General features: G+C 38.5%; 2 protein-coding genes across 2 annotated transcripts in view; one reads left to right on the forward strand and one right to left on the reverse strand.

The window, feature by feature from the left end:
* Window positions 1–17,921, reverse strand: part of LOC111150571 (zinc finger protein 674-like) — an 886,492-nt gene that overhangs the window by 364,058 nt on the left and 504,513 nt on the right. The window lies entirely within an intron of this gene.
* The window catches only part of LOC111150588 (RP2, ARL3 GTPase activating protein), a 53,925-nt gene that overhangs the window by 21,572 nt on the left and 14,432 nt on the right, over window positions 1–17,921 (forward strand). Inside the window, exon 3 of the mRNA XM_022508095.1 lies at window positions 3,079–3,193. Within this exon, the coding sequence (XP_022363803.1) occupies window positions 3,079–3,193 (115 nt within the window). The remainder of the gene's footprint in view (window positions 1–3,078; window positions 3,194–17,921) is intronic.

The raw sequence follows: 17,921 nt of genomic DNA on the forward strand, positions 1-17,921 counted from the left end.
TCATCAGATGTTCTTAACCTTTTAATTTTTGGTGTCTGATGCGTGAAATGGCAGTGTTGTGTGCACTTGAAAGCAACGTGAGCAGGAAGAATGATGGTCTTTAGATGTCCTTCCGGATTACAAGATATTTTAAAACAAAAATGTAATGACAGCAATAGTAATAGCTAACACTTATGTAGTGTTAACTGTGTACCAGGCATTCTTATAAGGGATTTAAATGAAGTAACTCAATTTAGAAGAACCTATGCAGTAGGCGCATTTATTCCCCTTTTTACAGAGGAAAATGAGCCACGGAGAGAGTAATCAACTTGCGAAAGGTCACTCAGCGTTAACAGCAGGGCCTTGATTTAAATCCAGGCAGTCTGGCTTTAAACCACAGTCTGAGCCCTTAAGCATGATGCTAATCTGCCTCAGTGGGAAAGGAAGGTTGACGAGGGCCTGGGGGAGCAGGAGTGTGACCGAAAGTGTGGGGAGTCAAGGCAGATACCACCCTTTGGCCTAGAAGGGAAAACCTTGGGCCTTTTTGGTTGGAGTTAGCCTGCCTAATTCTGAAAGCACAGAATTAAGGAATGGCAGAGAACAAAAAGAAGAAAATGCAAGTGCACATGAAGAGGGTATCAAAACATGCTAAAAGATCACTCACTTACACACATATTAAAGGAGAGCTGACCTGTGTTTTCAAAAAAAATGAAGCTCACGTTCCCAGGAAAAGATGCATAGGAGCTACTTAATACTGAAGTGAAAAAAAAAAAGAAAGAAAGAAAAACCCACCCAAAACTCGAGTCTTTCTCATATCACAACCTGAATACCTTAAGACAGCTTCGACTGGAACTGTGATTGCTGACTCTGGTTTTGTTAAACCCTAGGAGTATCACAGAATTTTGTTTCCCATTGTTTTTATAAATTAAATATATCATAATAGTTTTTTGAGGTAGGAAGTCCGGAAAAGCTGGATAAAGCAGAAAACACAGTCCAAAGGGAATCAAGAGAAGTTACTGGGCCTCAGTTTTCTCTCCTGAAAATCAGATTTCTTGCTTCCTCTTAGCTACATCACAGATATGCACAGGATAAATTAGAGTAAAAGTAGTTTGAATTGGTTGGAAGTAACGTATTGCATAATTTAAGTTGGGTAGTCACCGCTATTTTCAAGTCTTTAGAAGTAGAAGAATTTCCATGAAAAAGGAGTCTCCAGATAGCTGCAGTGAGATATCAAAATCGATCAAGTTTTGTAATTCAGTATTTGTTTTTAGGTAACAGTATTCTGAATTAATCATCTTTTGTCAGTTTATCTTATGTCAGTCATGTATCTTATGTCAGTTTATGTCAGCTTATCATCTTATGTCAGTTTACACATAAACTGACAAAAGATAAACACATAAACTGACTATAAAATCTGACTGTAAAATCAGAGGTAGTGAGCCATCTAGAAAATTAGAAACAGGTAAAGGATTATTTCTGATATTTTAAGTAACTTTGTAGTCATCACCTGGCAGTGGATGTCCATGCAGTTTTCTGCTACCTTTGTATGTATGTTTCTTTTTGCTGAGGCAGCACCGAGGCCTCTGAGAAAGGATTTGAATTTGAATCCAATTTGAAGGAATGGTATGGGATAATGTAGCTGATTGGATGAAATACTATCAGCCATTAAAACTAATTTTATAGTGGAATAACTGGGAAATATTCACAGTCAAGTAAGTGAAAATTTGTAGAATATTATATAAGTATCCGAATTTTTTTTAAGACATCTAAGTCTGGAAAGATATATATACTAAAGTGTTAGCAGTTGTGGTTATTCTTAGGAGTTGGATTAAGAGCAGGATTTTCTTTTCTTTTTGTGGTTATATGGATTTTACAATGAACATTTGTTATTTCTGTAGTGGGAGAGAAAGAAAACTGGGAGGGTAAAAGGACATATAACCAAATGGCAGTGCACCTTTGAGTGGTAGCACCTTGGTTCATATTTGTTTCTATTTTTTCATTTTCCAGGCGCTCTGTGTTGAGCCTATATGTTTGTTACTTTTATTCATTTATTTTTTATTGTGTTATGTTAGTCACCATACAGTCCATCATTAGTTTTTGATGTCGTGTTCCCTGATGCATTGTTTGCACGGAACACCCAGCGCTCCATGCAAACCGTGCCCTCCTTAATACCAATCACCGGGCTCACCCATTCCCCCCCCCCCCCCCCCCCCCCCCCTCCCCTCTAAAACCCTCAGTTTGTCTCCCAAAGTCCATAGTCTGTCATGGTTATACTTAAAAATCCAATAGGCTGTGCTAAAAAAAAATCAAGTGGTTGAATACTTCGCATTTTTAAAAACTACTTTCATCATTATTTTAAAAATTAATGTATACTTATTATACAGAATTGTAGAAATAAAGAATAGAAGTGTTTAAAAATCATCCATAACAAAAAAAAATCCTCCATAACATAGTATATCTTGAATAGTCTTTTTAGGAATACTCTTTCATTTATTTCGTCTATTATCAGATTAACTGGGTTCCAATCACAGTTCTGTTACTTGATAGTTGTCTGACCTTGACTAAGTTTCTTTACCACTCTGTGCCTTCATTTTCTCACCTGTAAAATGAGGGTAATAATAGTACCTACCTCATGAGAGTGTTAAATGCGCTATCCACGTTAAGAGCATAAAACTGCATGGCGCACAGCAGGGCTTCATAAATATGGACTATCACTATTGGGCTATACTATATATATTTGTATCATGCTTTTCAAAATTATTATGTAAGCTTTTCCCCATTGTATTATTTGTTATGTTTAATGAACTGTGCTATTTCGTCATGTGATAAATGTCCCCTAGTTTACCTCCTTAACCCTTCTCTTCTCATTGGACGAACAAATTAGGCAGTGCACACTAATTCTTACCCAGAACCACCCTTCTGGAAAAATCTTGTGTATGTGAAAACTTATCAGAGCAAAAGCCTTGAATTAGAGGGATGATTCAAACAAAAATCAACATGCTGCATCTCATTGTATACAGAAAAATACTAGAATAGAAAAATACTGTTTTAATCTTAGAAGTTCATTTTAAACTCTAAATGAAATTTTATTTTCCACAGATGGTCGGTAAAGGCTTTTTCCTAGTTCAGACAAAGGAAGTATCAATGAAAGCCGAGGATGCTCAAAGGGTTTTTGGGGAAAAAGCACCTGACTTCCTTCCTCTTCTGAACAAAGGTACGTTCTGGATGATTGGTGTACTTGTGTGTTTATCCTCTTGACATGTGATTTGATCTGCTCTTGCCTTTAACATTTCTCTTACCTTGCTTTCTCTTTCTTGCTTGTTTTATGTTTTTTTCCTTTTACTATTCAAAAATTTCAAAATTTCACATCATTCAAAAATTCCTACATAACTAGGCATTAGGGTTTCTTTCCTATTTTGTCATCTTAATACTTAAAAGTCACACTCGATTATTATGTATTTTTGTTATTTTAATTATTATTTTATTGTTGTTATATTATTATACTACAATGAGTGTTCCATTCTCCCTGCCCAGAGTTACAAAGCACTTCATAAGGATTCTTTCTGCCTTCAGTGGGTTTTGACCATACTGGAAAGGAAATAAGAAATATAAATAAAATGGTATACTATTTTATGTATTGAATGTGATTGATTAACTTCTCACACATAATTAGAATTGTTTTCCCCAGTGGGCAAATGCCACCAACAAATTTGAGATACTGGAAATACATCTGCAAACAGAGGAACTGGAATTCATGTGCCCTCTGGAAGGGTTACATCTGTCTGTATGTGTTTGAAGGTCTACTGATTCTAGAGGATAAAGTTCTGTTTATCTGTCAGAGCAGGGACATTGTTTGCTCAAGGTTCACCAGGCTTTTCTTTACTGGCCTGAACAAATACATAGAGTAATACACAATGCTGATTGAGTGTACCCTAAAAAGGTGGCACCTCTGCATTTACATGCTTTTTATGTATGAATTATAATCACTGTAAAACCTATATGAAAATGGTGGAGGAGGGGCACCTGGGTGGCTCAGTCAGTTAAGCATCAGACTCTTGATTTTGGCTCAGGTCATGATCCCAGGGTTGTGAGATCGAGCCCCATGTCCAGCTCTGTGCTCACTGGGGAGCCTGCCTGAAATTCTCTCTCTCTCCCTCTGCTCCCCCATGCTCTCTCTCTCTAAAATAAGTAAATATGTCTTAAGAAAAAAAGAGAAAACATTGGGGGCTTGTTGGGATCATTTTAATAACTAATGCTGGGTATGACCCAGCCTTCATACAGTATTTCATATACCTTTGTGGTTATTGCAGCAGTATGAAGGACTTGCTCTAACCCAGTATACTGGAAATTTTGACCTGGCTCCTTTTTTTAAATTGAAGTATAATTAACATACAGTGTTATATTAGTTTCAGGCATACAATGTAATGATTCAACAATTCTATACATTTCTCTGGGCTCATTAAGATAAGTGTACTCTTAATCCCTTTCATCTATTTCAACCCTCTCCCCACACACCTCCTCTCTGGCAACCACCAGTTTTCTGTATTTAAGTGTCTGACTTTTTTGTCTTTTTTTTCTTTGTTTTGTTTCTTAAATGTCACATATGAGTGATATCATATAGTAGTTGTCTCTCTCTGGCTGACTTATTTCACTTAGTATTATACCGTCTAGTGTCATCCATGTTGCAAATGGTAAGATTTCATTCTTTTTTTATGGTTGAGTAATATTCCATTGTACGTATATACACACACACACACACACACACACACACACACGCACGCACCCCACCTTCTTTATCCATTCATCTGTAGCTGGACATGGCTTGCTTCCATAACTTGAGTATTATAAATAATGCTGCATTGCACATAGGGGTGTATATATATCTTTTCAAATTAGTGATTTCACTACAGTGTCTTTCTCTGACTTGTTTCACTTAGCATTATACGCTTTAGCTCCATCCATGTTGTTGCCAATGGCAAGATTTCATTCTTTTCTATGGCTGAATAATACTCCATTTTACACACACACACACACACACACACACACACACACACACACACACCCCACATCTTATTTATCCATTCATCTATTGATGGACACTTGGGCTGCTTCCATAATATGCCTGTTGTAAATAATGCTGCTATAAACATAGATATGCAAGTATCCCTTTGAATTAGTGTTTCTGTATTTTTCAGGTAAATATCCAGTACTGCAATTACTGGTTGTAGGGTATTTGTACTTTTAACTTTCTGAGGACCCTCTATATGGTTTTCCACAGTGGCTGTACCAATTTGCTTTCCTACCATTAGTGCATGAGGGTTTGTTCCTTTTTCTCCACATCCTAAGCAGCACTTTGTTATTTCTTGTTTTTGATTTTAGCCATTCTGACAGGTGTGAGGTGATATCTCATTGTGGTTTTAATTTGCATTTCCCTGATGATGAGTGATATTGAGCATCTTTTCGTGTGTCTGTTGGCCACCTGTATGTCTTCTTTGGGAAAATGTCTCTTTGGGTCCTCTGTCATTTTTAATTGGATTATTTGGTTTTTTGCTGCTGAGTTGCATAAGAGCTTTATATATTTTGGATATTAACCCCTTATCAGATATTCATTTGCAAATTTCTTCTCCCATTCAGAGGTTGCCTTTTTACTTCGTTGCTTTTTTCTTGCCTGAGGAAACATGCCTAAAAAAATGTTTCTGTGGCCAATGTCAAGGAAATTACAGCATATATCTTCTACTACTTTTATGGTTTCAGGTCTCACCTTTAGACCTTCTATCCATTTTGAATTTATTTTTGTGTGTGGTGTAAGACAGTGGTCCAGTTTTATTCTTTCGCAGGTGGCTGACCAGTTTTACCGACACCCGTTGTTGAAGAGACTGTCTTTTCCCCATTGTATATTCTTGCTTCCTCTGTCACAGATTAGTGGACTTTGTTAGTGTGAGTTCATTTCTGGAATATATTCTGTTTTATTGCTCTATGTGTCTGTTTTGGGGCCAGTACCATACTGTTTTGATTAGCTGCAGCTTTGTAGTGTATCTTGAAATCTGAGACTGAGATACCTCCAGCTTTATTCTTCTTCTTCAAGATTGCTTTGGCTACTCAAGGTCTTTTGTGGTTTCATACAAATTTTAAGATTATTTGTTCTAGTTCTGTGAAAAATGTTGTTAGTATTTTGATAGGGACTACATGAAATCTGTAGATTGCTTTGAGTAGTATGGACATTTTAATAATCCAGGAGCATGGCATATCTTTCCATTTGTTTGTTTCATCTTCAATTTCTTTCATCCGTGTTTTATAGTTTCCAGAGTACAGATGTCCTGGCTCCTTTGATACAGCTGTTTTGACATGGGATATAGGTATATGAGTAGGTGTGAATTAATGATTTATGGGCTCATGCAATGTTAGTGGAGTGGTTTCATAGAAACGCTCCAACCCCAAATACAATACCTTTGTTTAAGTAACACAACATTCCACATGGAGGAAATAAAAGTAGAACTAAAAAAAAAGTAGGGGCGCCTGGGTGGCTCAGTTGGTTAAGTGTCTGCCTTCTGCTCAGGTCATGGTCCCAGGATCCTGGGATGGAGCCCCTCATTGGGCTCTTTGCTCAGCGGGGAGCCTGCTTCTCCCTCTCCCTCTGCCTGCTGCTCTGCCTATTTGGGCTCTCTTGCTCTCTTTGTCAAATAAATAAATAACATTTTTAAAAAAAATTTTTTAAAAATAGAACTAAAACCAATGGGCAGATGTTACGGGAATTTCAGCAAATAAACATCATATAATTAACTTTTAAAACCAGAGATATCCATAGGAAGTACTCAAAAACTAAGGAGGTCATACCAAAAGGTCACAGGAGCAGGCTTAAATCCGATCCCTTGGCCAAATTTGGGATAATTTAGGCATCACAGAGAATAATGAAGGGAATTGATTTAACAACAGAAATCCATACATCGATAGTGATAATAAAAAGGGGGGAGGAGGAAATAAAGGAAAGATCTTTTGCTCTTTACAGAATACTGTGAGCTAATAAATGTAGAAGGAATGATAGACTTTGGAAATCACCATCTTCCAATCTCCGTAGTAATCATTAATTCAGGTAAAGATTATCAGTGGATGCTAAAACTACTGGGGTAAAAGTTGCTAAGAAATAGGATATTTGTACATTCTCATTCAAGGGGGAAATGTACCTTTGCAGCAGAGATTTGGTGATAATTCTCCTCAAACTTCATCACTGAAGGCAGGACAGCCTGACATTATGTTCCTATAATGTCAGGCAGGACAGCCTGACATTATGTTCCTCCTGTTGCAATGCGGTAAGAAATACACGACATCACCTAAGAAGAGTTCTTCCCCAAATTACTTAATTTGAATCTAATCAAGCTAAGACTTCACTTCTAGTTTATCAGAAAGAAAGGAAATTTAGGGAAATGTTGAATGACACTACGAGGAAATGATGACTCAGATCCAACAAGAAGACATTTGACAAGACAACTGGCTAGGACTCTTTAGACAGTGTCCTGGAAAACAGACAAAAATGATGGGAGACTATTGTGGATTAAAAGAAGCATAACAGGGGCGCCTGGGTGGCTCAGTGGGTTAAGCCGCTGCCTTCGGCTCAGGTCATGATCCCAGTCCTGGGATCGAGCCCCACATCGGGCTTTCTGCTCAGCAGGGAGCCTGCTTCCTCCTCTCTCTCTGCCTGCCTCTCTGCCTACTTGTGATTTCTGTCAAATAAATAAATAAAATCTTAAAAAAAAAAGAAGCATAACAACTAGACACAATGAATGAACCTTTATTGGATTGGGATGTGGTGAACTCTAAAGCTGTACAACATTTGGGGGGAAAATTTGGGAAGTTTGGAGATGATGTTAGGGAATTACTGTTAGTATCCTTAGGTATGATAATGGTATTATGGTTATGTAGGAGATTCATGCTGAAGTGTCATAAAGTCTGCTACTTTCAAATGGCTCAGCAAAATGAAAACAAAAAGTATGTGTAGTGTGGAATAAAGCAAATGGGGTCAAATGTTAACATTTGATGGGTGTAGGTGAAGTGCAAATGGATGTTAATGTTAGTCTTTCAACTTTTCTTTTTTTAAAGATTTTGTGTATTATTTGGGAGAGAGAGAGAGAGAACACGAGAGAACACAAAGTTGGGGGGAAGGGGCAGAGGGAGAGGGAGAAGCAGACTCCCCACTGAGCAGGGAGCCCAGTGTGGGGCTCAGTCCCATCATGACCCCATCCAAAGGCAGACGCTTAACCGACTGAGCCACCCAGGGGCCCCCTCAACTTTTCTATAATGTTTGGAATTTTTCAAAATAAAAAATAGGGGACAATTTTTTAGCTGTCCAATATTGCATTGACTGATATGGAATAGTGAGTAGGCTCTCAGTGAAAATATTGTAACAGGATTTGGGTCCATTGGGACCTTATCTAAAAATGGCCATCAGTTATTCTAAGGAGGGTTTCTCAACCTCAGCACTATTGACATTTTAGGACAGATAATTGTGATGGAGGGGGCTGTCCCATGCCGTACAGGACGTTTAGCAACATCCCTAGCTTCTATCCCCCGGATGCCAGTAGCAAACACCCCCAGTGGTGGCAACCAAAAATGCTTCTAGATATTGCCAAATACCCTCTTGAAGGCAAAATTGCTCCCCATTGCAAGCCACTGTTCTGAGCCAAAGGTGTACTTTTTCTTTCAAAAATTCGCTTTTATTTCGAATACTTTGCACCTCGGAGTCTCTAAATTTTCCTCTTCAGTTAAAGCAGTTGCATGCAGTTACTTGCTTTCAGTTAGTAAAGCTTTTTGTCTGCTTGGGGAGAGAATTCATTGTATTTTCCATCTTGAGAATCTTCTAAGATTCACCCCACCTAGGGTGTTTTTATTTTTTTTTAAGATTTTATTTATTTATTTATTTGAAGAGATCACAAGTAGGCAGAGAGGCAGGCTCCCCGCTGAGCAGAGAGCCCGATGCGGGGCTCGATCCCAGGACCCTGGGATCATGACCCGAGCCGAAGGCAGAGGCTCAATCCACTGAGCCACTGAGGTGCCCCTAGGGTGCTTTTAAAAATACAGATTTCCATCTCCTATCCCAGAAAGACTGACTAAAAAGTTTCTGAGATACACCCCTGGAATCTGCTTTTTCTTTAAGTTATGTTATGTTGGTCACCATACAGTAGGTCATTAGTTTTCGATGTAATGTTCCGTGATTCATTGTTTGCATACAACACTCAGTGCACCATGCAGTACATGCCCTCCTTAATACCCATCACTGGGCTAACCTCCCCGCACCCCCCTCCCCTCTAAAACCCTCAGTTTGTTTCTCAGAGTCCATAGGCTGTCATGGTTCATCTCCCCCTCCAATTTCCCTCCCTTCATTTTTCCCTTCCTTCTCCTAATGTCCTCCATGTTACTGGAATCTGCTTTTTAAAAAGTTCCCAGATGGTTCTGATGATTAGTCAGACTTGTGTTCCTTTGTTTTAGAGGGTCATCTATTTATTTATTCAATAAACATGAAGTCTGAGAAGAGTCCAATGACAAGAGGGCCTTGTAGGCCATTGTAGAGACTGGCTTCTAGTCTGAGATGAGAAGTTACTAGATGTTTTTTTGCAGTATAGTTCACAGATAACATACAAGTTTCAGATGTGTAACATAATGATTCAATATTTGTGCATATTGTGAAATTATCACCACAATAAATCTAGTTAACATCTGTCACCATATATAGTTATAAAATTCTTTTTTTTATGAGGAGGACTTTTACAATCTACTCTCTTAGCAACTTTCAAATATGTACTACAGTATTATTAACTGTAGTCACCATGCTATGCATTATATCCCTGTGATTTACGTATTTTATAAGTGGAAGCTTATACCTTTTGACCCCCTTCACCCATTTTGCCCACCCCTCACCCTAGACCTCTCTGGCAGCTACCATTCTGTTCTCTGTAAGGTACTTACAAGTTTAGGTTCTCTATAACTTACCTGTAAGTCTCTGTTACCTATAAGTTTAGGGTTTAAAAAAAAATGTGAACAAACATAAAAACCTCCAGAGAACAAAAGCCTGAAAAAAACCGGTTTCCTCAGAGCCCACCCCCTTGAGGGGGGCGGGAGGACTTAACTCAGGGAACATCATTGACTGAAAACCCACGTGGCAGGCCCCTCCCCCAGAAAACCAACCAGGAAAGAAAAAGAGAAAGAAAAAAAGACTACAAGAGAACAGCCACCACTGCTTCATAGGACAACTTTTATTTTTAACTCGTTCCCGCTATTCTGGTTCATTTTTTTTATATATAGATAATTTTTTAACCTATTTACCATCACAGTGAGATGTCCAGTACATCAAATTCCGTAATAACCTTCTAACCTGAACTTTTTGATACATACACCTGTGTTTTTCTTTTGCATTTCTATTTTTAAAATTTTAAAATTTTTTTCTAAATTTTAGTTTAGTTTAGTCTAGTTTATTCCTTTTTTATTTTTATTTTCTAATATTCATATAGAGTTAAACTTCAAGGTAATCCCTGTTCCCCAATGAATGCTACCCCTATAGGTAAACCAATTTTTAATCCCCCTTTATCTTAGGAAAGTTGAGTCCTTTAACAAAGATATCAAGATACATCCAGGAATAATCAAAACAACCTTCCTCACCCACACTGAGAATTTATAACCACTCTCCCATTTTTTTCTTCCGCTTTCTTTCTTCTTTCTTCTTCTTTTTGTTTCTGTATTTTTGTGTTTGTCCTGATAGTATATAAATCTTACACTTGGGGTTCTTTTTGACGAGGTTCTTCCTTTATTTGCTTATATATATATTTTTTCTCTGTCATATACTTTTATCAGTCTTTTTGTTTTTCTGTGTTTGTTTGTATACTTCATCAATCTTACCTTGGGGCCCATTTGGGCTGAACCTTCTCTTTTATCTTCCCTTTTTTTCTTGTCTCTCTCTCTCTCTCTCTCTTTTTTTTTTTTTCCTTTTCTTTTCTTTTTTCTCTCATTTGGGTGGGGAACCCTGATTGCTCAGATTCCAAATATAAATGAGATCATGTGGAATTTTATTTTTCTGTGACTTACTTCACCTAGTATTATGCCTTCAAGGTCCATCCATGTTGTTGCAAAAGGAAAAGTTTCCTTTTTATGGTTGAGTAATAGTCCATTGTCTCTGTGTATAAATATGCCACATTTTCATTATCCATTCATGGACATCAGTGGTTGTTTCCATATCTTGGCTACTGTAAATAATGCTGCAGTGATGATGAAAGTACATATATCTTTTCAGTTAGTATTTTCATTTTCTTCAGATGGATACCCAGAAGTGGAATTGCTGGATCATATTGTAGTTCTATTTAAAAAAAATTTTTTTTTAAGTTTAGGAAATGTTTCTTTTTCATTTTCTTTTCTTTTTTTTTTTCTTTTTTATAAACATATAATGTATTTTTAGCCCCAGGGTTACAGGTCTGTGAATTGCCAGGTTTACACACTTCACAGCACTCACCATAGCACATACCCTCCCCAATGACCATAACCCCACCACCCCCTCCTGTTTTTAATTTTTTGAGGAACTTTCATACCGTTTTCCATAGTAGATGCACCAATTTGCATTCCTACCTAGCATGCACAAGGTTTCCCTTTTTTCCACATCCTTGCCAACATTTGTTGTTTCTATCTTTTTGATGATAGCCATTCTAACAGGTGTGAGATAATCAGTCTTATCATGGTTTTGATTTTCATTTCCCTGATAAGTAGTGATGTTGAGCCCCTTTTCATATACCTGTTGTCTATCTGTATGTCTTTGGAAAAATGTCTGTTCATATCCTCTACCCATTTTTTTTACGTGGGCTCCACAGAGCCCTACACGGGGCTCAAACTCATGACCGTGAGAACAAGACCTGAGCTGAGATCAAGAGTTGGACACTTAACTGATTGAGCCACCCGGGCACCCTCTAAGCCCATTTTTTTTTTTTAAAGATTTTATTTATTTATTTAACAGAGACCTCAAGTAGGCAGAGAGGCAGGCAGAGAGAAAGAGGGGGAAACAGGCTTCCCGCTGAGTGGCGAGCCCGATGCAGGGCTTGATCCCAGGACCCTGGGATCATGACCCGAGCCGAAGGCAGAGGCTTTAACCCACTGAGCCACCCAGGTGCCCCAAGCCCATTTTTTAATCAGATTGTTTGGTGTTTTTTTTCTTATTGAGTTACATGTGTTCTTTTTTTTAAAGATTTTATTTATTTATTTGACAGAGAGAGATCACAAGTAGGCAGAGAGGCAGGCAGAGAGAGGGAGAAGCAGGTTCCCCGCTGAGCAGAGAGCCTGATGCAGGGCTCGACCCCAGGACCCTGAGATCATGACCTGAGCCAAAGGCAGAGACGTAACCCACTGAGCCACCCAGGTGCCCCTAGTTATATGTGTTCTTTATATATTTTGAATATTAACCCCCTACCAGATATAAGACTTATAAATATATTCTCTCATTTGTGTTTTTTAAAGATGTATTTATTAATTTTAGGAGAGAGAGAGAGTGCACACACCAGTGCGAGGAGGGGCAGAGGGAGAAAATCTAAAGCAGACTCCCCAATGAGTGCACAGCCCAATGCACGGTTCAGTCTCATGACCCATGAGATCATTACCTGAGCCAAAACCAAAAATTGTATGGTTAAGACTGAGACACCCAGGTTCCCCATTTTTTTAAGCTCTAGGCCAACGTGGGGCTTGAACTCATGACCCCAAGATCAAGAGTTAAATGCTCTATCAACTGAGCCAGGCAGGTGCCCCTCAGTTGTTTTTTTTAAATAAACTTCTTATATTGGAATCTGTTTGTATTATTATTGGAATAATTTTAGTTATAGTTTTACATAAGACTTGCAAAAGTAGTACAGAAAGCTTCCATATACCCTCTATCCAGCATCCCCTAATGTTAGTATATGATACATTTATCAAAACTAAGAAATTTACACTGGTAAAATACTATTAACTTAAACTGTAGTCCTTATTCCACTTTCACCAGTTCTTACAGGTATGTCCTTTTTCTATTCCAGAATTCAATTTAAAACCCCACATTGCATTTGATTGTCATGTCTCTTTAATCTCCTCTAATCTGTGGTACTTCCTTAGTTTTTCCTTCTTTTTCATGACCTTGAAATTTTTCACCGTACTGGTAAGTTGTTTTGTAGAATGTACCCTAATTTGGGTTTCTCTGATGTTTCTCTGGTTAGATTGAGGTTTCGGGGGAAGAGGTGAAATGCCCTTCTCATCACATCATATCCGGGGGTACAGGATATCAACATGACTTATCATTGGGGCATTGACCTTAGTGGTTTGGTTCAGGTATTATCTGCCTGGTTTCCCAAACACTGTAAAGTTCCTGCTTTTTCCTTTTCATATTTTGTTCTTTGGAAGTTGAGTCACTAAGACCAGCTTACACTCAAGGCAAGGAGAATTAAGCTACACTTCCTGGAGAGGGTAGTATCTACTCACATTATTTGGAATTCTTCTGTAAGAAATATTTGGCCCTTCTCCTCCATTTACTTACTCAATCATTTATTTCTATCAGTAGAGACTCATGAATATGGATTTTATTCTTTGGGTTATAATCCAGTACTATCAAATTGTTCCAGTTGTAGCCATTGAGAAAGTTCTTTTAGGTTGGTTCCTCTGTCATTTTGACATGCCTTGTATTTATTTATTTCTATTTTTTGCATTATGCTAGATAGGATTTCCAGTATCATGTTGTATAGAATAGTGAGGAGAGGACATTCTTGTCCTGATACTGATTTCAGTCTCACCATAAAGTGTTCAGTCTCACTGTAAAGAATGGTGTTGGTTATAGGATTCTCATATATGCCTTTTATTAGGCTAAGGGAGTTTCATTCTGTCCCAAGTTTGTTGACTTTTTATTATGCATAGATATTGAATTTTGTTGAATTATTTTCTGAATTTATTGAGATAATATGTTGTTTTTTTTTTTAATCTGGGGATGTCATTTAATCTGGTGAATGACTTGTTAATTTTGAATGTTGAACTGGCCTTGTATTCCTGAGATGACCCCTTGATAATGATATATTATCTCTCTAATATATTGCCAAATTCAATTCACAAATATTTTATTGAAGATTTTTGCATCTTTGTTCATGAAGAATATTGGTCTGTAGTTTTTTCATCATATCTTTGTCTGGCTTTGCTATTAGGATAATGCTGGTCTCATAAAATGATTTGGGATGTATCCTTCCTCTTTTGTGGTCTTGAATAAATTTTAGAGAATGGGTATCATTTCTTCTTTAAATTGTGGTAGAATTCACCAATGAAACATCTGAGCCTGGAGATTCAGGGAGAAAGATTTTTAGCTGTATGTTTAATTTACTTGTTAAATTATTTACTCATAGAGCACTTAAGGCTCTCTTTTTGAATGAATTTTAATAGTTTTTGTCTTTTAGGAAATGGTTTCATTTCATCTAAGTTACCAGATTTATTGACATAGAGTTCTTTAAGTATTTCTCTATTCCTACTAACATCTGTGGGATCAGTAGTGATGTCCCACTAATATTCTTGCTATTGGTAATTTGAGTCCTCTCCTTCTCCTATCAGCTTAGATAAAGGTTTATTGTTTTATTGATAATTTCAGAGAAGCAGCTCTTTGTTTCATTGATTTTTCTCTATTGTTTTTCTCTTTTCAGTTTTATTATTTTCTGCTCAACTAATTATTATTCCTTCCTTTACTTGCTTTACATTTGATTTGCTTTTCTTTCTCTAGTTTCTTAAGATTTAAGATTAGGTTACTGATTTTAGATATTTCTTCTTTTCTAATGCAGTTGCTTTTCATTATTCACAGTAGTTAAATTCTGTAAAGTCACTGTGAACACTGAATTAATGAGTCCTGAACTCCTGCTCCTAGGAGAAATACAGGGTTAAGTTCCTGCAAGTCTCTGGTCATAACATTTTTGTCAATCAGTCCATACATAATCTTTTGTATGTTTGTTTCTGTTTATTTTTTTCTTTTTTTAAAGATTCTATTTATTTATTTACTTATTTTAGAGAAAAAGAGCCCACACACACGAGCCAGGGGGAGGAGCAGAGGGTAAGGGAAAGAGAAGGGGAAGGAATCTCAGGTAGACTTCTCACTGAGTGTAGAGCCTGACTCGGGGCTCGATCTTACAACTCTTAGATCATGACCTGAGCTGATACCAAGAGTCAGATGCTTAACCGACTGAGCCACCCAGGCATGCCTGTTTGTTTCTGCTTAAAGACATCTTATTCAGTATATATTATTGATTCATTAACATTGAACTCAGAGCCAACAGCACATAACTCTCGCCTAAATGAAACTTATCTAACAGGTATTTTCTCTGAAAGGCATATCACAGCCCTCCTAAACTTAGGAACATTAGACAGCATTTTTGCACTATGTTTGGGGGCCATTTTAAATAGCAGAACCACTAACAAAACCCACAAAATGTGGAAAACATGGCACTAAAACTGTGCAAAGTATGCTTGCTTACAGTGTGAGGGCTGAAACAAGAAGGCACAGGATCACTTTGTTCAACTTCACCTAGGAGTGTGTGTGTCAGGCAACTCAAATTTTTGAATGTTCTGTGTTTCTCTGTGAATGACCATGAGAAGACTGCAAATATTCATTTGGGGTTACAGATAAGTTTTACCAAGTTGGCAGATTTGCAAATAAGGAATCTGTGAATAATGAGGATTAACTGTATATATATTCAATGTTAAAAATTTTCCTCTAAGGACTGCTTTAGCTGCATCCTGAACATTTTGACATGTATTTTTATTTAATTCAGGCTTTGGCAAAATATGGCTCACTGTGGGTTTCTTTTTTTAAGATTTTATTTATTTGACAGAGAGAGATCACAAGTAGACAGAGAGGCAGGCAGGGCTGGGGGCGGGGAAGCAGGCTCCCTGCTGAGCAGAGAGCCAGATGCAGGACTCAATCCGAGGACCCTGAGATCATGATCTGAGCTGAAGGCAGAGGCTTAACCCACTGAGCCACCCAGGCACCAGGCTCACTGTGTTTTATAAGTGAAGTTTTATTGGATCATTCTTTTTAATCTATCGTGTTTTGCTGTTTGTACTACAACAGCAGAGTTGATTACTTGTGATAGACACCATATGGCCCACAAAGCCCAAGATATTTCCTATCTGGCCCTTTCCAAAAAAAGTGTGCTGACCCCTGAATATTTTTTAGTTTCCCTTGAGTCTTTTTACTTGATTCACTGATTTAGATGCATATGTTTAATTTCCAAATATTCGGACATTGTCCAGATGTATTTCTGTTATTTCTAAATTAAAACTGTTATGGCCCAGTAAACACACGTATGATTTCTATTTTCTTTAATTAGATGTAGCCCATCTTGGTGACTATTCTATTTGCATGCAAGAAGAATGTATAATCTGTTTTGTTGTTGTTGTTTGGTGGAATATTCTATAAATGTCCCCTAGGGTCAATTTGGTTCATACTGCTTGTCAGTTCTTCTGTGTCTTTACTGATTTTTTTGCCTAGTTCTTCTGTGAATTAATGAAAGGAGTGTTGAAGTTTTCAACGTTAACTGGATTTGTCTATTTCTCTTGTCAGATCCTATTACATTTTGTCTTGAAAATTGTCAAACTCTGTTGTTAGATGCATACACATTTAGGATTGTTATGCCTTCTTGGAGAATCCTTTATCATTATGTAATGTCTCTCTTCGTCTCTGATAATCTTACTTGTTCTGAAATCTACTTTGTCTGAAATATAGCCACTCCAGCTTTCACTTGGTTCTTTAGTGTCTCATATATCCTTATCCCCTTTCTTTTAATTTACTGATGTCTGTATATCTAAAGTAGGTTTTTAGCGGTGCCTGGGCGGCTCAGTCAGTTAAACCTCTGACTCCTGATTTCAGCTCAGATTGTGATCTTAGGGTCATGAGATTGAGCTCCACATCAGGCTCCATGCTCTGCGGAGAGCCTGCTTAAGATTCTCTTGTCTCCCTCTCCTCTTCCTCCTCTCTCTCTGTCACACACACACACACACCCAATATTTAATTTAAAAAAATTTTTTAATTTTGGATCGGAGTCAAGATGGCGGAGAAGTAGCAGGCTGAGACTACTTCAGGTAGCGGGAGATCAGCTAAATAGCTTATCTAAAGATTGCAAACACCTACAAATCCAACGGGAGATCGAAGAGAAGAACAACAACAACTCTAGAAACAGAAAATCAACCACTTTCTGAAAGGTAGGACTGGCGGAGAAGTGAATCCAAAGTGACGGGAAGATAGACCGCGGGGGAGGGGCCGGCTCCCGGCAAGCGGCGGAGCAACGAAGCACAAAATCAGGACTTTTAAAAGTCTGTTCTGCTGAGGGACATCGCTCCAGAGGCTTAACTGGGGTGAAGCCCAGGCGGGATCGGCGCGGCCTCGGGTCCCGCAGGGTCACAGAAGGATCGGGGGTGTCTGAGTGTTGCAGAGCTTACAGGTATTGGAACGGGGAAGCTGGCTACAAAGACAGAGCCGAGGAGTGAGCTCACAGCTCGGGGTTACCTTGAGCCGGTCGCAGGCTCGGTCAGCTCGGAGCGCGGCCGGAGGCAGGGTGACGGGAGTAACTGGGCGCTGTTCTCTGAGGGCGCACTGAGGAGTGGGGCCCCGGGCTCTCGGCTCCTCCGGGCCGGAGACCGGGAGGCCGCCATCTTCATTCCCGTCCTCCGGAAATCTACGGAAAGCGCTCAGGGAACAAAAGCTCCCGAAAGCAAACCCAGCAAACCCGAGCTGATTACTCAAACCGGCCCCTGGTAAGGGCGGTGCAACTCCGCCTGGGGCAAAGACACTTGAGAATCACTACAACAGGCCCCTCCTTCAGAAGATCAACAAGAAACCCAGCCAGGACCAAGTTCACCTACCAAGGAGCGCAGTGGAATTCCAGAGGAGGAGAAAGCAAAGCACGGAACTCATGGCTTTCTCCCCATGA

The sequence above is a fragment of the Enhydra lutris genome, unplaced genomic scaffold (assembly GCF_002288905.1).
Source record: "Enhydra lutris kenyoni isolate GAN:26980312 unplaced genomic scaffold, ASM228890v2 scaffoldscaffold23, whole genome shotgun sequence".
NCBI classification, from domain to species: domain Eukaryota; kingdom Metazoa; phylum Chordata; class Mammalia; order Carnivora; family Mustelidae; genus Enhydra; species Enhydra lutris.